This window comes from Pinus tabuliformis, chromosome 2_2 (assembly GCF_031772625.1).
Source record: "Pinus tabuliformis cultivar Carrire ecotype Pingquan chromosome 2_2, CPIR1, whole genome shotgun sequence".
In the NCBI taxonomy this organism is placed as follows: domain Eukaryota; kingdom Viridiplantae; phylum Streptophyta; class Pinopsida; order Pinales; family Pinaceae; genus Pinus; species Pinus tabuliformis.
Genome location: NC_142300.1, coordinates 291,711,555 through 291,728,121, shown reverse-complemented (window position 1 = coordinate 291,728,121; position 16,567 = coordinate 291,711,555). Strand labels below are relative to the sequence as shown.

Below are 16,567 nucleotides of genomic sequence, written 5' to 3'. Positions count from 1 at the left end.
TTTACTAACTAGCATGTGGTGGAAAATAAGGAATGAATGAAGACAAACACACCATAAATTTGTACACAACAAATTTACCTAGGAAACCCCAATTGGGGAAAACCTGCAAACTTGGTGGCTTCTATTTAGGCTGTTTCAGCAATTAGGCTCTGTTTCAGCAAAAATATTGTTTAGAATTTTTTTTACAATGAAACACCATAAAATTGTACACAACAAATTTACCTAGGAAACCCCAACTGGGGAAAACCTACAAACTCAGTGGCTTCTATTAGGCTGGTTCAGCAAAAATATTGTTCAGAAAAATTTTTACAATGAAGGGAAAACTTCCCTTGTCCTTGCAAATTCCTCAACACGCTGATACACCCTTTCTCAGCCTCTCCGCCTAGTCAATATGCTCATTGTACGGATACGTACAACTTTGTATAGCTTGGGCATGACCTCTTCTGCGCCCTAAATATGTCCTGGTTGAAGCACGTTGGATGCTGGATGAGATCTGAAGCTTGTGTGCCTCTCTTTCTCCCTCTATATGTGTTGATATGAAGCCTTAGTTTGCTGAAACTCTAGCCTAAAGTGTCCTCTTCTCGCTGCCTTTAGCCACCAAGCCTTTAGTAGTGTTCCACGGGGATGCGTCCCCCAGGGTCAGGTGCGCGCACCCCTCACACCCCACGCACCCGGGACAGGGGGACATCCAGGGAAACGTTTCCCCACGTCCCCCTTTTAGGGAGACGTGGGGAGACGTTTCCCCAGTGTGGGGGACACGACTCCCCAAAAGGGGGACACCTGGGTGTCCCCCCTCAAAATGGGTTATGCGTCCCCCCTTAAATTTGCTTGTAAACAATGATTTATGACAGGGGAAACCTAGTATTTGATCATATTGCCCTACTAATGCTATGCAATTCATGGTAATGTTAAATTCTTAAAGTAAAAGTGGCATTCTCCTTTATCTTTCATTTTCATCATTTTACTTAAATTTTTAACATTACCATGAAATGACTCAGGATGTTTGAGAGTGGTTCTGACCTCATTGGATTTCATATGCAAAAAGTAGAATTTTAGATCTCACTCAAAATCCAGCAGACTTAATAGTTTTTCAGGAATTCAAGATTCGATGGATTGCAATGTTTCCATTGCATTTTGTCATGTACAAGGGCATGGAATTAGTATTTAATCAAGAGCACCAAGCCCTCTGTGTACTTTAGAGTGACTTTTAGACTCATCACTCCATTGTTTTTGAGTTTAGTTATACCAATTTACTATTCTAGTCTTTAGATTTCAATATCTATTATAGTCTATTTTGCTTAGTACTAATTAGATTCTAGAATGTTGAATGATGAATTTTAATTTTAAATCAATTTAGAATCTAGAATGATGAATGATGAATTTAATTTTTAAATCAAAGTAGATTCTAGAATGACGAATAATGAATGATGAATATGTATCAGAGTATTTCATTATTGAATCTCGTGGTCTACAGATGAATAATTTATGTATTAGTAAGGATGATGAGTATCGATCAGTGTATTTCATTACTTAATTCAATTATGTATGTATCATTGTATTTATGCTTTCATTATTGAATATGAATTGGAAATATATATATATATATATATATATATATATATTAAAAAACTATATACCCCGACGTCCCCCCGTCCCCCCTAAATTTCCCTAAAATTTGAGGGTACTCCCACACGTCCCCCTTGTGTGTCTCCCCGTCCCAGAGTCTTGGTGGAACATTGGTCTTTAGTGCATGAATTGAGACAAGTGAACGCCCTTTTTCCCTCTTAGAGATCGATCTAGGCCCACCACTGCCACAAAGGGCTGAGATTAAATCTCCTTGGACAGTTGAGATAGCTCTAATTCTTGACTATAGGAAAATTTGAATTTGACTGTCAAGAAATAATAAAAAAGTAAATCTGCTCCTTGGTCCCACTTGTGGGTCCCTCTACTAAATTTAGTGCACCTGCTAAATTTAGCTGAACCCTTCTTCCTTTAACTCCATTTAACACAGTTTGCTGAGCTTGCTATTCTAAGTGTTGCGCAAATAGAGGATTGGTGTCAAATGTTGAACTTTCAATTCATTTTTGGATAATTTTGTTGGTGTACATCAACTGTATTTCTTATTATCCGTTTTGTTTATTTCTAGTGCTTAGTACCGTGGTCTGGGAAAGTGTTTAATAGTAAACCACTTCTAGGCACTGGTTGGTTGTAAATTATTATCTGGTTTCACATGGCGATACTTGGCTTGCTTGGCCACTCTCGTTTAAGAGTCTGTTACAAACAAAGTTCATATACACAACAAAATACTCAAAATATCTGGAATATGTAAATATCCATTATAAGACAAGCTATGTTGCATGAAACTTCAAGGAACCTGACGTTTCGGGTCGTACCCGTACTCGAAACTCCGAAACTTGGCCGAAACTCGACCATCATGTAATCATCTATCAGAGTTAATATAGACTTGTTTTTCAAGTTCTAAATTGTCATCTATGGGTCTTATTCTCTTTTTCTTGCAAGATAATGTGTTATTCACTTATTTATTTACATATATATTTTTTATATATACATATAAGACATTTCGACTGACGTTTCCATTTTTGGAAGGTGACATTTTTAAACGTACCTGTTTCGGAAACTCCAAAACGTTTCGTCATTTCGTGCAACTTGGAAGACAAGTAATATATTTACATAGAAATGTTGAATGTATAGAAGATATGATATTGTGGTTTCAAATAAGGGTTTGCTTATATACTTAGGCAGGTGCCCCTTCATGAACGGTCATGTCTTTTGAGACGCGCCTCTTCTGTGATATTCCCACTTAGCAAATATTGCTAAGTGAAAATACAATTTTTCTCAATTTTGACATTTTTGGTTTTCAACTTAGGGAAAGTGGGTTGGAGGACCCCACTTGCAATTTTTGGCTAAGGAAGGCTCCAACATAGGGGAAGAGAGGCAAATCAAACTCTTAGTGGATGGTGGGGGCCACCCCAAAAGGGAAATATGCACCCCTTAGACAATTCGCACTTTTGGAGGGAGAAAGTCAAGAGGGGGTCGATGCATGGGACCCACATGGAGAAAAGGAAGCTCAAGGATAAATAGGAGAAGCATGCATCATTTTGGGGCTTTTGAACCTTTGACAATCAAACTTACCTAGCATGCTTGAGCTGTTGAGCCAAGTCTGCAAGTGTTGTTCAACACACAAGATTTCCAAGGGGAAATCTCAACTCTTCCTTCGATGGACTTCGAGTGCCACCCAAGGGGAGCCATTGTTGCATTTTGGAGCTGTTCCGGAGATATTTTTACAGGTGAATTTGTGGCATTCTGGAGCAGTTTGGGTGCAGAGAGGGACTACGCATTCCTGGGGAGAGTGAGCTACAGATCAAAATCATTTCTGGGAATTTTGCAGGGGTTTGTTTGATGGTTGGAGGAGCTACATGCCGAGTTTTCTTCATCTGGGCTAGCGCAGAAGTAACTGGACTAGGCTTGCGCAATCCCTTTGTGAGGGCCACTTATTGCGAGGGCTCATTCTGGGAGTTTGGAGCTGAGTTGGCTTGGAGGCACAAGGAGAATTTTGGGAGAAGGTTACTCAGCATTTTGGAGGACTTGGGCAGCAAAATTTCCTGGGGGTTCGAATTACCCAGCGGGTTGAGGAGCACGCTAAAATTGGGGTGAATTTCAGAGATTGGAACCTGGCCCAACCCTTTCTGGGTTTTTGTGGGTTTTTTGAGGAGAGACGAAGGTTGATTTCTCAGAATTTTCTGAGCACTCTAGAGGGGCCAAAATGCAGCTTCTTTCCACCCAGCTGTTGCAGATTTCCAGGGCCAGCACAGAAATAGAAGGGGAAGTACTTCCTATTAGTTGGGCAACACAATTTCTCACCTGGGGTTGTCAAGCTTGCTTTAGCAAGCCCAGGTGCACACGTTCCATTCAGATTTGTACTTTCCTCTTACGTATATAATAAAATGGCTCACATTTGCATAGTTTTTGGTTAAATTTGTGGGTCACTTATTGCATGTGAAATTTTTACTTTGTTTATCACTGTATTTCTTAGTAGGAATATTACATCCTCAGTAAACTAATCATTGTTAACTGTTAATTATTTACATTCATAACAGAGTCTTCTATGCTTGTCTGAATTTTTTGATTATTTGGTTGACTATCTCTTAGTCACGTAATTGGCTATCCTCTGTTTGATTTATAGAGGGATGTATTATCTTTGCATGTGGTAATAATTTTTTTGCTGTAATTTACCCTTGCTGGCTGATCCTAGGTCAAGCTATAGATGTATTATTGCGCATGAGTCATGACCCTTGCATAGTAAGAGTTTCTGTTATTGGCCAAACTAACAAATTGAAATCATATGTAATAGTAACTGTGAATGAAATTTACATAGCTAGCGTGGACTTAGAGATGTTTAAATCCAGGGCTGCAAATATTGTTCTAGACTCCTGCAATCAAAGCTGCCTTTATCCTTGAATTGTGAAATTACCTAGCCTAAATTATTGCAGCCTATCTAACTAAGATCAAAAGTGATGGCTGACAACATGATTATTTTTTCCAAATAATGCAGCCTTCTGAGAGGGCTATCCCAATCGTTACTTAGATAAAGGATTGATATCATGTGTCGAACTTTCTGTTCATTTTTAGATAATTATGTTGTTGTCCTTAAATAATCTTCTTTATTATTCCTTTGTTTACTTCCAGTGCTCAATACTGTCATCTGTAAAATGTTTATTAATAAACCACTTCTAGGTGCTAGTTGGGTTGTAGATTATTATCTGGTTTCACATGACACTACTTGATGGGTTTGGCCACACTTGTTTTAAAGATGTCTTTTATGCTTGGCTGAATTCTTTGTTTTTTTGATTTGTACTACATTTCTGTATATCATGTTGATTAAAAGCCAAACAAAGGTGTTTGTTCTTTATGAATGGAAGGAATACCACATCTCACCATTAAGGGGTGCATCATAAATAGCTTATTTTAGTACTGGTAGAGAAGTTATTTATAAAAGTTCGGCTTATATTGCAGATTCATGGAAAGTTGAATACGCACACTGGAGCAGCTAGTGGCATTGCTAAGCTTAAACGGAGATTTTATCCTGAGGTCATATATATTCTAGACTGAACAGTTGTGAATAAAATTAATTCTATTAGTTGTAGAGTTCTTTGATTCAAATTGCATTCAAGATTCAAGAACATGCATTTGAGATGGATTCTAGGTCAAGTGAATTGGAAGTATCTTACTAGATGAAGGTGGTAGCAGTCATGGTTCTCAAGGATTGTTTTATTTTCTACTGTGCAGCCATTTACAAGCTTGGATGCAGGTGTCAAGTATGATACAGAAATGAGGGAATTCATTTGTGACCTCCAAGGAAAGAAGACCATTCCAATCACAGATAATGGATTATTAAGTGTGGACATGAAAGGAGGGTACTCTTTCAACCCAAGTTCACAAAAGGTTAGATTTGGTTGTGTGTAGCTTCATGCAATTGTCAATGTCATCAGAAGTTTTCAATTGAGTGTTCATGCCATCTTCAAGGGGATTAGTAAGACGTTTTATATTCCATTCCTTTCTTCTAATGACAGGCTATGCTTTGAGAAATGTTTGACAGAGTACATTCTAACTGCAAACTCAATTGTTTGCAAGTTTGAGGTAAAATTGATTATTTATGCAAAGAAATATCCAGATAGAAATTCACATTTATGTGGTATGAATCTATATTTGAACCTAACTGTTAGACAAACTAAATTGCTGGACTGAACAGAATCAGTTCAATGCACAATACCTATATCTAGCAGTATATTTTGATGTTCCAATATTAGCTTCTTTACCTTCTAACTTGTAGTTTGGTGGTCTCTCTTTCTGATCTTGAAATAATTTCCATCGTAATGCTTGCTTTTCTAGGACCATATTCATGTATTTCTTGTTATCCTAAAGTGTTAGGGCCTAGGCAGTGAGAACTTTGATCTATAGCTCCTCAGTCGGGTGAATATTGTCGAAATTCTATAGCATGTGTAGTAGAATACAATTTTCTGATCTGATAATTACTTCCTAATGAATTTTCAAACAGTATTTTTTCATGCCACTTATCATTGAATAATTACACCCATAAAATCTCAACTGTAAATGCAATGGAAACAATAAAGATCATAGAAAGATAGCCATGCACAATAGACAATATTTTTACCTTGGGAAACCCAATCTGGGAGAAAGTCCAACAACTTTTTTAAAGGATAAATTGTCTTTTCAGCAAGGTTTACAAATCAGAATGTCTAGAAATTTGAGCCAACATTACAAGTCAAATCACCAGTCAAACCTGGTCAAACTGCCACTGGTCAATGCTGGCCAAACTGAGGTCAAATCCTCACACATGCGGCTGTCAAAGTCAAATTTGAAATCTGCGGTTAACACTGGTAAACTGCAGTCAAACTTGTCTGTGGTCAATGCTGGTCAACCACAGTCTATCACACGAGCGGCTGTATGGATCAGTGAAAATGCTGGTCAAACTGTGGTCAACATGTAGCTGTATGGATCAGGCAAAACACTGGTCAAACTGCCGTCAAATCCTAACACGTGTGGCTGTACAGATCAGTTAAAACGCTGGTCAAACTGCAGTCAAACCCTCACACGTGTGACCTCTAAGGGCAGAGATGGAATGATGAAGAAAAATAAAAGACGAACCCAGAAAATAATTTCTCCTTTGTTGAAATTTCTCCTCCACTAGAAAATATATGAATGAGCTTGTTATGTTGATGTAGTGTCTCCTCATATGCACGTCTATTTATATAGAGCTCTAATGTTGAGTAGAGACCCATTAAAAAGTCCCTCATCACAAGAAACCCCTGTTGAAGGAAATGTAACTAGGTTCGGTCTTCATAAATGTACTTTTGATATTTGTACTTATTCAAGAAAAGAAATATTATTTTTATAATATATTGCAATGAGTTTCTTGTTCATTGAAATAGGTCTAGCACTATTTAAAATGCTATAGGCGAGTCAAATAGTCAAAAGAATTATGTTGAAGACTTTAAAGGCATGTTACACCATGTATAAATATATATTAAAGTCAAAGGGAAAACCTCCGAGCAAAGTCAAGTCTACTCCTATGCAATGGCACCATCAAGAAGGTCCTTCAAGCATGCTACACCACCATGGAAACTATCCGAAGTCTGCTCAACAAATCAGCCTACAAACAAGGTGACTAGTCGGCCTTTTAGTCAGCCTAAATGGAGGGACAAGCCTCTATATATAGAGGCTGTCCACTCCTCTATAACGCAATCACTCATCTCTGAAATCTGCGAAGGAAGTAGCCGAGATAAAGTAAAGGGAAGCAAGTATATAAGGGTCTCCAAGGTGCAGCGAAGTAAGAAGGAATGGCAGCAAAGGTGAAGGACTGTTTCTAGGGCTAGAAACGTCACACATGCGAGGATAAGGAAGACAGATTGCAGTTTTAGCAGCTGCAAGATTCATTGGTATTTGGACTAGTCACTAGGCCTACAAGGCCTCCCAAGTCAACCGAAGAAGTCCCTCTCTCTAGCAAAGGAAGAAAGACCCTAATTCAGTAAGGGTACTCTCCACACGTGGAAAACTAGGGCAGCAGAACAGCAGAATAGTCATACACTCAAGAAGGATCTCGGTTGGTCAAAGTTGAAGTATACTTGAGCAAGGGATAGAAGAGGAACACCTCATCTATAAGCCTCACTCAAGGAAGGTCTATCTCTAGACAAGAATTATAGTAAGAGAACGAAGTGCCGGAAGAAGGAGGACGAAGTGCCAGACGAAGTGCAAGGAAATAAGGTGCAGAAAGAAGAAAGGACTTGATTTGTGCTTGGAGGATACTCTTGTCAGGGGTCTAGGGTTTGGCATTGATCAATAGAAACTTCAATAAGAGAAATTCACTAAAGGGTTTTCCTCTCAAGAGAAGAGAGGTTTTGGCCCTGACAAAGAGCCAACATCTTGTGTTCTTTTTCTTATGTTTTGGTAGAAGTTTGATGAAGTACACACACATGCATTAATAGGAAGAAGAAGAAGATTAAGCTAATAAGGAAAAGTAAAAATACTCCACAAATCGTTATCAAGTAACGAAGAATCACTATACACTACTTTGCCCTAGATTCTTCAACATGGTATCAGACATAAGGTGACACATCAAGGAAAGGGCATCTCAAGAACGCTCAGCAAAGGAGAAGCATCTACAAAGTTGAAGCATCAAGCCTAGAATTCTCAATCACCTCACGGACAAGAAGGGTCTATAATCCATCATTCATCAAACAAGTCTACAAAGCTAGAAGAAGAGCTTTACATAAAGGCACCTACAAAGAAGAGCAGATTGAAGCAGGACCTACATCAAGCTAGAAGTCATCAAGCAAATCTCATCATCAAGCAAGTCCACTTGAAGAAGGCAACTTGAAGAACGTCAAGATCCTAGGAAGGCAAGCCATCAAGTCTTCAAAGAGGAATCAAATCCACTACATCTCAAAATCTATCAAGTAAGTACATGTCCCCTTCTGAATATACATCAATGTCTTTTTGCAAGGAAAGCAATAAATTGGTAGGTACCAATAACTTTCTTGCATGGAAGAAGAGGACTGATCTACTTCTCAAGGAGAATGAACTCCTAGAACATGTCAAAGGGAATATCACTATCCCTGCTAAGGAACAAACTCAAGCCTTAGCCAAGTACAATAAGGATGAGACAAGAGCTCAAAGGATTATGATAGAATCAATCAAAGACTTTCTCATTCCTTATGTCTCCAAGTTTGAGACATCAAAAGAAATCTATGATAAGCTAGTAGAGTTATTCTCGGTATCCACAACCGGAGAACTAATATCTCTGAGGGAATGAATTATACAAGATGAAGATAGCAAAGGAAGGAATAGCTCCCTACTTCATGAAAATCTCTGAAATGGGAGATCAACTTCAAGAGCTTGGGGAAGTCATGTCTGACAGAGAAATGACAACTACAGTACTCATTGCTCTACCTGAGGAGTGGGGAAACTTTATATCAAGCATATATGCCAAGAAGGAAGCAACCACTCTCAGTGAAATGTGGTCTCTATGCAAGACATAGGAAACCAAGCTCAAGGCAAAAGAAGATGTGGGATCAAAGGAGCAAGCATTTGCTACCATGGCCAAGATAAAGGGTAAATTTGGCAAGTTTGGTCCATGAAGAACAAACAACAAAGACATGTCCAAAATCTAATGTTTTGGATGTCAAGAATATGGACACTACAAAAGGAATTGTCCTAAGCTTAAGAAGGACAACAATAGAAGAAAGAGGGAAGAAGCTCACATGATTCAAGAGGTGAAAGAGGAAGAAAAGAAGCAAAAGAAGGAAGATCCTTCAGATCTCTACTATGACTAAGTCAAACTCTTTACTTCTAGACTTCTTTGAAAGTTTTGAGTAGGATAGGAGCATGTAGGAATAGATTAAAATTGCATGGCTAGAAACATCTTCTAGAATCTAGAAGCATGATGTACATAGAGTTCTAGATACTTATGAAGATGTAGCATTTATTAGAAGAACCAAAATGGATGAGTAGAAATATCTTCTAGAATATAGGAGCATGGCAGATATAGCTCAAGATATTCATATAGAAGAAGCATGCCTAGTATAGGACCTCATCCACGATGAAAGGAAAATTGATCATGATTAAGAATCTTAGAAGACCTCCATCATCAAAAAGAATAGAAACATTTGCAAGTCAAGGATCTTTAAGATCCTATGTTGGAATCTTCAAAAGAAGATTCATGGACCAAAGAAGTTGTCTCATTGGGAATCCATTCATGGGATTCAAGAAAAGGATGATATGCAAGCAAGTTGAGATGAAGCAAGAAGGGCCACACTGAGGACATCCAAATGAAGCTAGGATGATCAAAGGAGAATCAAGATGAGGTATGTATACATCAAAGGTTTAGTCATGTTATCATTTGTATATTATTGAGTCATGGAAATATTTCTATAACATGACCAAGTATGAACGAATCTCTTTCACCATAGACATGCTCGAAGGCATATACTACATTGCAATGAAGGGCAACAAAAGAATATGCTCACATAAGGAGCATAAGATTGCTGACTAAGAAGCAAGAAGAAATGTTGACAAGTCCAGAAAGCAAGCAATGAAGGAATGCTCTCATAAGAAGCATTAGATGGTTGACCTATCTATCTGAGAAGAAGCAAATGAAGAAAGAGATCAAGCATGTGAAGAACACCATGATCACCGAGAATCACTATCTGACAAAATGCTTTGAAGATATCTCCCAAAAGAAGGCAGGACAACTCTGACAAAGAAAGAAAGGACCCTTGACACCTATGAAGGCCTTGGAGATATGAAAGATGAAGATAACTGATTCTACTCTACAAAGATGTCGTGATGAATAAGCCATCCAGCAAAAGAAAAAGCAATGTTGAAGCAATATCAAGATGAAGTCATAATGGGCTACTAGGTCAAAGCATGTAAACAAGCATGTACAACGAAGCATCCATGAGAAGAATATTCCGAAGCATGGACAACATGACAAAGGAGTAGCCTAGATGACAAGAAAACCTGATGAATGACAAGAAATCCACTTTCCACGAAGGAAGCAAGACATGACAACCCAGGAAGGAAAGTGATCGATGGATGGTGCCCTACCTAGAAGAAGTCCAAACAAAGACTTCATGACATCAAAGAAAGGAAGAAGATCAAGCAGTTGAAGGACACCCGAAGAAGAAGTTGTTGATGAATGAAAGAGTCCCTAGTTAAGAGGGAGCTCTGACAAGTCCCTGATCAAGAGGGAGTTTTGGATCACCCCTGATTACAAAGGAGTGACATTTGTGTTTTCCATCTCATGGGTCATGCACTAGACCAAGACTAATAGCCGTAAGTCTAGATGAAGGCCATGAATGGAAATGTAGACACAAGATAGACACAACATTCTTGTCTTCACTTGGGAAGAAAGAATGGGAGGATTGGGTAATCATCTGGCATCCGATACTCTTTGAGGATGTGTAGGGCATCCAAGACAAGAGTAGGCAAGAGGATCGATATTCTTTGAGGGCTGGGAACCCAAGATAAGAATAGTCCTAGAAGGTCATACTCGGAGAACACCCGGGTGGGTATGTACCTTGAGAGACAATGATGAAGGTGTTTATAAATCATTGGTCTCGCCAGCATTGTAGCTCATGGTCTCATAGAGAGATGGAATTGTTAGTCAAGGCCTTGCACCATGACAATGCTGATGGATATGATGCTATAACAGATGGATTGCAAATCCAGTTTCTCTTATGTGAATTCTTCAAAATTGATAATAGCCAAACACCTTGTAATGTCGTATGAATACCTCCCTAGTTAAGAGGGAGTGTTGAAGGAAATGTAACTAGGTTCAGTCTTCATAAATGTACTTTTGATATTTGTAGTTATTCAAGAAAAGAAATATAATTTTTATAATATTTGTGAAGGAAGCGCCCCCCCCCCCCCCCCCGGATCCTAGGCCGGAATCGCGTCCCGTACGGAAGCGTTCCGGAAGCGCCAAAGGAAGCGCGATTCCATTTTTTCCGAAGCGCGATTCCGCATTTTTTGAGCGATTCCTGGTTTTTTAGAAGCGTTGCCCCCGAAGTGCGCTTTGGAGGGCGCTTCGGGCCTCCGGAAGCGCCACGCTTCGGGCCCGGAAGCGCACGCTTCACGAGCGCTTCGGAGTGCTTCTGAAAAATCCGCGCGGGCAAGGAATGACACTTCAATTTTTTTTAATTTTTTTTAAAAGTTAACTTAACTTGCAATGAGGGGGTGGGTTAGGGTGAGTTTAGGGTGAGTTTAGGTGAGGAATGAAAAGCATAAAGCTCCCATTCATTCCTCATTTTCTCACTTTGAGTTTATGAGAGTTGGAGAAGAGAAGAGAGGAGAGGAGAAGAGAAGAGAGGAAAGGAGAGGAGAAGAGAGGAGAGCTTGGAGGAGTGAAGAAGGAGGAGCTAGGAGAAGGAGGAGGAGCTTGGAGCAAGAGCTTGGAGGACTTCATCTACAAGAGCTAAAGAGGTAAGTTCAAACCCCAAACTCCCTTGTTTTTTTGAAAAAAAAATTGTATTTTTCTCCTCCCTCTCCTACTCTTTCCCATTGTTTCTACTTGCTCCTTTATTTACAGGTTGTCCACCACCTATATCCATATTCCAAGATGGTGTTCTTTTGGCTTCTATGTATCATTCCACTCTTGGTTTTAATGATGGCAAGGGTGAGGAATAGAAGGGAAGAGGAAGGGGATGAACTTGGTCCTAATAGTAGTGACCCAATGTATGATGAGGAGGAAGGGTTTGAAGAGGAAGGGGATGAACTTGAAGGGGACACTGAAGCACAAGATGGGAAAGGTACATCAACACCCTTGTGGAACTATGTGACCAAACTTGATGGGGGAAAGGGTGGTGGATCTTACAAATTTGTGTGCCCTCATGGTTGTCATGGAGGAAAACCATATTGTGGTTCATATACCCGTCTGAGGAGGCATCTTTGTGGGGTGCTGGACAGTGATGAAAAAAAGGGTTCTGTGGGGTTACAAATTTGCCCAAACATTTCAACTGAAGAAAGAAGAAAATACATCCAAATAGAGATGGCTGCACAACAAAAAAACAAGAAACAAAAAACTCATTCTGAATCAAGTGCAACCTCTAAATTTGGTAGTTGCCCATCTCCTCATGGTACTTCTGCAACCTCTGGAGGTAGAAGAACAATAGGGGATTTCCTTAATGTTGCTGGGAGGGATGATGTGGATGGAAAGATAGTCCGTTTTCTTTGTGCTTGCGGTGTACCATTCAATGTGCTTCGCTCTCCCTATTGGCATGACATGGTTAAGGCCATCAATGAAGCCCCAAAAGGATACAAGGCCCCCAACTATGAGAAAGCTAGAACAGTGTTATTAGAAAGAGAAAAAGCTAAGGTTCAAAGAGCTTTGACACGTTTTACACATGAGTGGGTGGATTCTGGGGTATCCATTGTATCAGATGGGTGGACAAATATTAGAAACCAACATTTGATAAATGTTCTTGGTGTTTCTTCTAGTGGTGCAGTATTTATTGCATGTCATGACTCCTCCTCCATCAGTGCAACTGCACAAAACATTGCAGATCTCCTATTGAAATCAATCAAAGATGTTGGTCCGAATAATGTGGTTCAAGTGATCACAGATAATGCAACAAATTGTAAGGCAACAGGAAAAATTATTGAGCGTACTCATCCACACATCTTTTGGTCTGGGTGCCTGGTTCACACATTGAACCTTTTGATGCATGATATTGTGAAACACAAAGATTGTGGGTGGATTGCTGAGGTTTACAGGAAAGGGAAGCAGCTCATTAAATTCATCACAGGGCATACAAGGGTAAACTACTTCTATGGCACTTACTCCAAGTTGCAATTGCTTAAAATTGCAAAGACAAGATTTGCTAGTTATTACCTCACCTTTAGGCGGCTAGTGAGGGTGAGACAAGCTTTAACTAATCTGGTGTGTGCTGAAACATGGGATGAAATTAACACTGACACAGATGGTGCTAATGCAGTCAAGGACACTGTTCTTGACAGTTACTTTTGGTCACAGGTTAAATATGTTTTGCAATTCACCAAACCAGTTTATTACATGATCAAGTTTGCAGATTCAGATCGACCAGTAATTGGGGAGGTGTATGAGCAAATGGATAGCATGTTGGGGCAGATTAAAGACATTGTTGAGCCTAGAGATACCACCTTGTACAATTATATTCGTGTAGAGGTGCAAAACCGATGGGAAATGCTAAATATTCCATTGCATGCATTAGCATATGTTTTGACACCTAAATACTATCATCCATCATGGCTTTCAACACCAGCACCTGGGGGGGGAAGCAGGAAAAAACCACACCAAGATAGAGAGGTTCACGAAAAATATATGGCTGCATTGAGTAAATTAATCCCTGATGAGGAGGAGGCTGCATTGGTACGGAGACAGGTGAGCAACTATACGCTCAACACTGGTCCATTTGGGAGCATGCATGCAATTCAAGATCGAGAGACTTTTTCTGCTCTTGAGTGGTGGAACATGCATGGAGGGGGTACTCCACTTCTACAGAGTTTGGCATTGCGGGTGCTATCACAGGTGGTAAACACTTCTTCTGTAGAGAGGTGTTGGAGCTCTTATTCTTTCATCCACAGTGTTAAAAGGAACAGGTTGAATTTAGACTGGGCAGAGAGCTCGGTTTATGTTCATTACAACTTGCGATTGTTGTCCCATTACTGTGAAGATGCAAAGTCTAATAAAGACTTGTTGATTTGGGACAAGAATCCAGAGGAGCCCAATTTGGAGGATGGAGTGTTGCGACTAGAGCAATTAGAGGATTCTCTTTTCCAGGTATGTCCATTGTGGTATGAATTTTCCAATTTTCCCTTATAAAGCATTTCTCTAATTCATGTTTTTAATTTTTTTGTTAACTAGTGTTTTTTTTTTTTGCATGAATTTTTTGAGCGATTCTAGGATGATGATGACCGTGTTGATATGCCACCACCCCCACCCTCATCTGGTCCCTTGGTTCCTAGATTCCATGGTTCAACACCAACAGCAGGGGGTTCTTCTTCATCAGTTTCAGTGCCACGACTTACACAGGGACCATCTTCTTCATTGCCACCACGTGGAGGCCCGCCATCACGTTCTATTCGTGGTGGAAGGAGGAGAGATTAGTAGATATATTCACAATCTACTACTTTTTGTCATAGATTACTCATTAGACTTGTAGACTTGTGAATTTGAATTTTGAACCTTTTTGGCTTGGCGGTGACCAAGTGACATATTTTGTAAACATTATTATTTGAATTTTGGACATGACAAATGTTGACAGTTGCTCACTTGCTAGATAAATCATAATATGCTCTATGTTTTATGTTTTATAATATGCTTAAATGTTTTATGTTTTATAATATGCTTAAAAATTTGATGTATGTTTGTAATAGCTAGAATATAGATGATTGTTGTACATACTAGTAACTACAATGGAATCATGGATGCCATATCTATCTTGATTTATGCAAAAATATGCATGTTTTCATGTCTTCTACAATTAATTTGGTTTTTGGGATGTTTGTTTTGAGTATAAATGCAAAAAAATATAAAAAAATATATATATATAGCAGACGCTTCCGCGGACGCTTCGCTTCCTAGATTTTTGGAAAATGACGCTTCCGCGCTCCCGCTTCCGCTTCCGCGCTTCCGCTTCGCTCCCGCTTCGTGCAACATTGGTCACAGGTGCGAGGATGAGGAAGACAGACTGCAGTTTTAGCAGTATCAAGATTTCAATGCAAGATTCGTTGGTATTTGGACTAGTCACTAGGCCTACAAGGCCTCCCAAGTCAAGCGAAGAAGTCCCTCTCTCTAGCGAAGGAAGAAAGACACTAATTCATTAAGGGTACTCTCCACACGTGGAAAACTAGGGCAGCAGAACAACAAAATAGTCATACACTCAAGAAGGATCTCGATTGGTCAAAGTTGAAGTATACTTGAGCAAGGGATAGAAGAGGAACACCTCATCTAGAAGACTCACTCAAGGAAGGTCTATCTCTAGACAAGAATCATAGTAAGAGAACGAAGTGCTGGAGAACAAAGTGTCGGAAGAAGTGTTGGGAAATAAGGTGCAGAAAGAAGGAAGGACTTGACTTGTGCTTGGAGGATACCCTTGTCAGGGGTCTAGGGTTTGGCATTGATCAATAGAAGCTTCAATAAGAGAAATTCACTAAAGGTTTTTCCTCTCAATAGAAGGTTTTGGCCCTGACAGAGAGCCAACATCTTGTGTTCTTGTTCTTATGTTTTGGTAGAACTTTGATGAAGTACACACACATGCATTAATAATAATAATAAGAAGATTAAGCTAATAAGGAAAAGTAAAAATACTCCACAAATTGTTATCAAGTAACAAAGAATCACTCTACACTACTTTGCCCTAGATTCTTCAACAACCCCTTCACTTATTGAGCCTACATTACAACTCAACATTAGACTAGAATTGTTTATTCCATTGGTGAGTGATAACCCCCATTAAATAAACAAATCAAACTGCTATATAAAAAATAGATCACTCCATCCCAGAGCAGGCAATGTGAGTACTGTGGGCCAATCTTCTTGAGCCAGACACCTAAGCCAATGGGAGAAAGACTGCCTTGGGACATTCATCACTAACCAAATCGACATGGCCCCATGGGCGAATGTATCATCCCCCCTTTGTCAAATCAACATGACCTCGTGGGAGAATGTCGACCCAATGCTACAAGTTGTAGAAACATCAACACTCCCTCTCAGCGAGGGATACATTTTGCATCACGCCAAGCTTGTCTTTGAAGTATACAAACTTTCCCCTAGACAAAGGTTTGGTGAGAATGTACGCAATCTACGTCTCGGTGGATATGTACTGGAGCTTCACTGCTCCGTTTTGCATCATGTCTCGGAAGAAGTGATATTTGGTCTCAATGTGCTTCAGCCTATCATGAAATACTGGATTCTTCGAAAGCTTGACACAACTTTGATTATCACAATGTATCAAGTTCGTCTCTAGTGCCTTATCAAATAGTCCTACAA

The 16,567-nt window shown here is 39.5% G+C and overlaps 1 protein-coding gene across 2 annotated transcripts in view; it reads left to right on the top strand.

Annotated features, from left to right (window-relative positions):
* Window positions 1-16,567, top strand: part of LOC149192469 (outer envelope pore protein 21, chloroplastic-like) — a 55,814-nt gene that overhangs the window by 27,901 nt on the left and 11,346 nt on the right. The window contains exons 2-4 of one of the 2 annotated variants that reach the window (XM_089404619.1): window positions 5,035-5,109; window positions 5,308-5,435; window positions 5,592-5,658. In XM_089404619.1, the coding sequence (XP_089260745.1) occupies window positions 5,035-5,109; window positions 5,308-5,435; window positions 5,592-5,658 (270 nt within the window). Of the gene's footprint in view, window positions 1-5,034; window positions 5,110-5,307; window positions 5,464-5,591; window positions 5,659-16,567 lie in introns of both variants that reach the window. The other variant, XM_089404620.1, reaches the window with a different exon arrangement.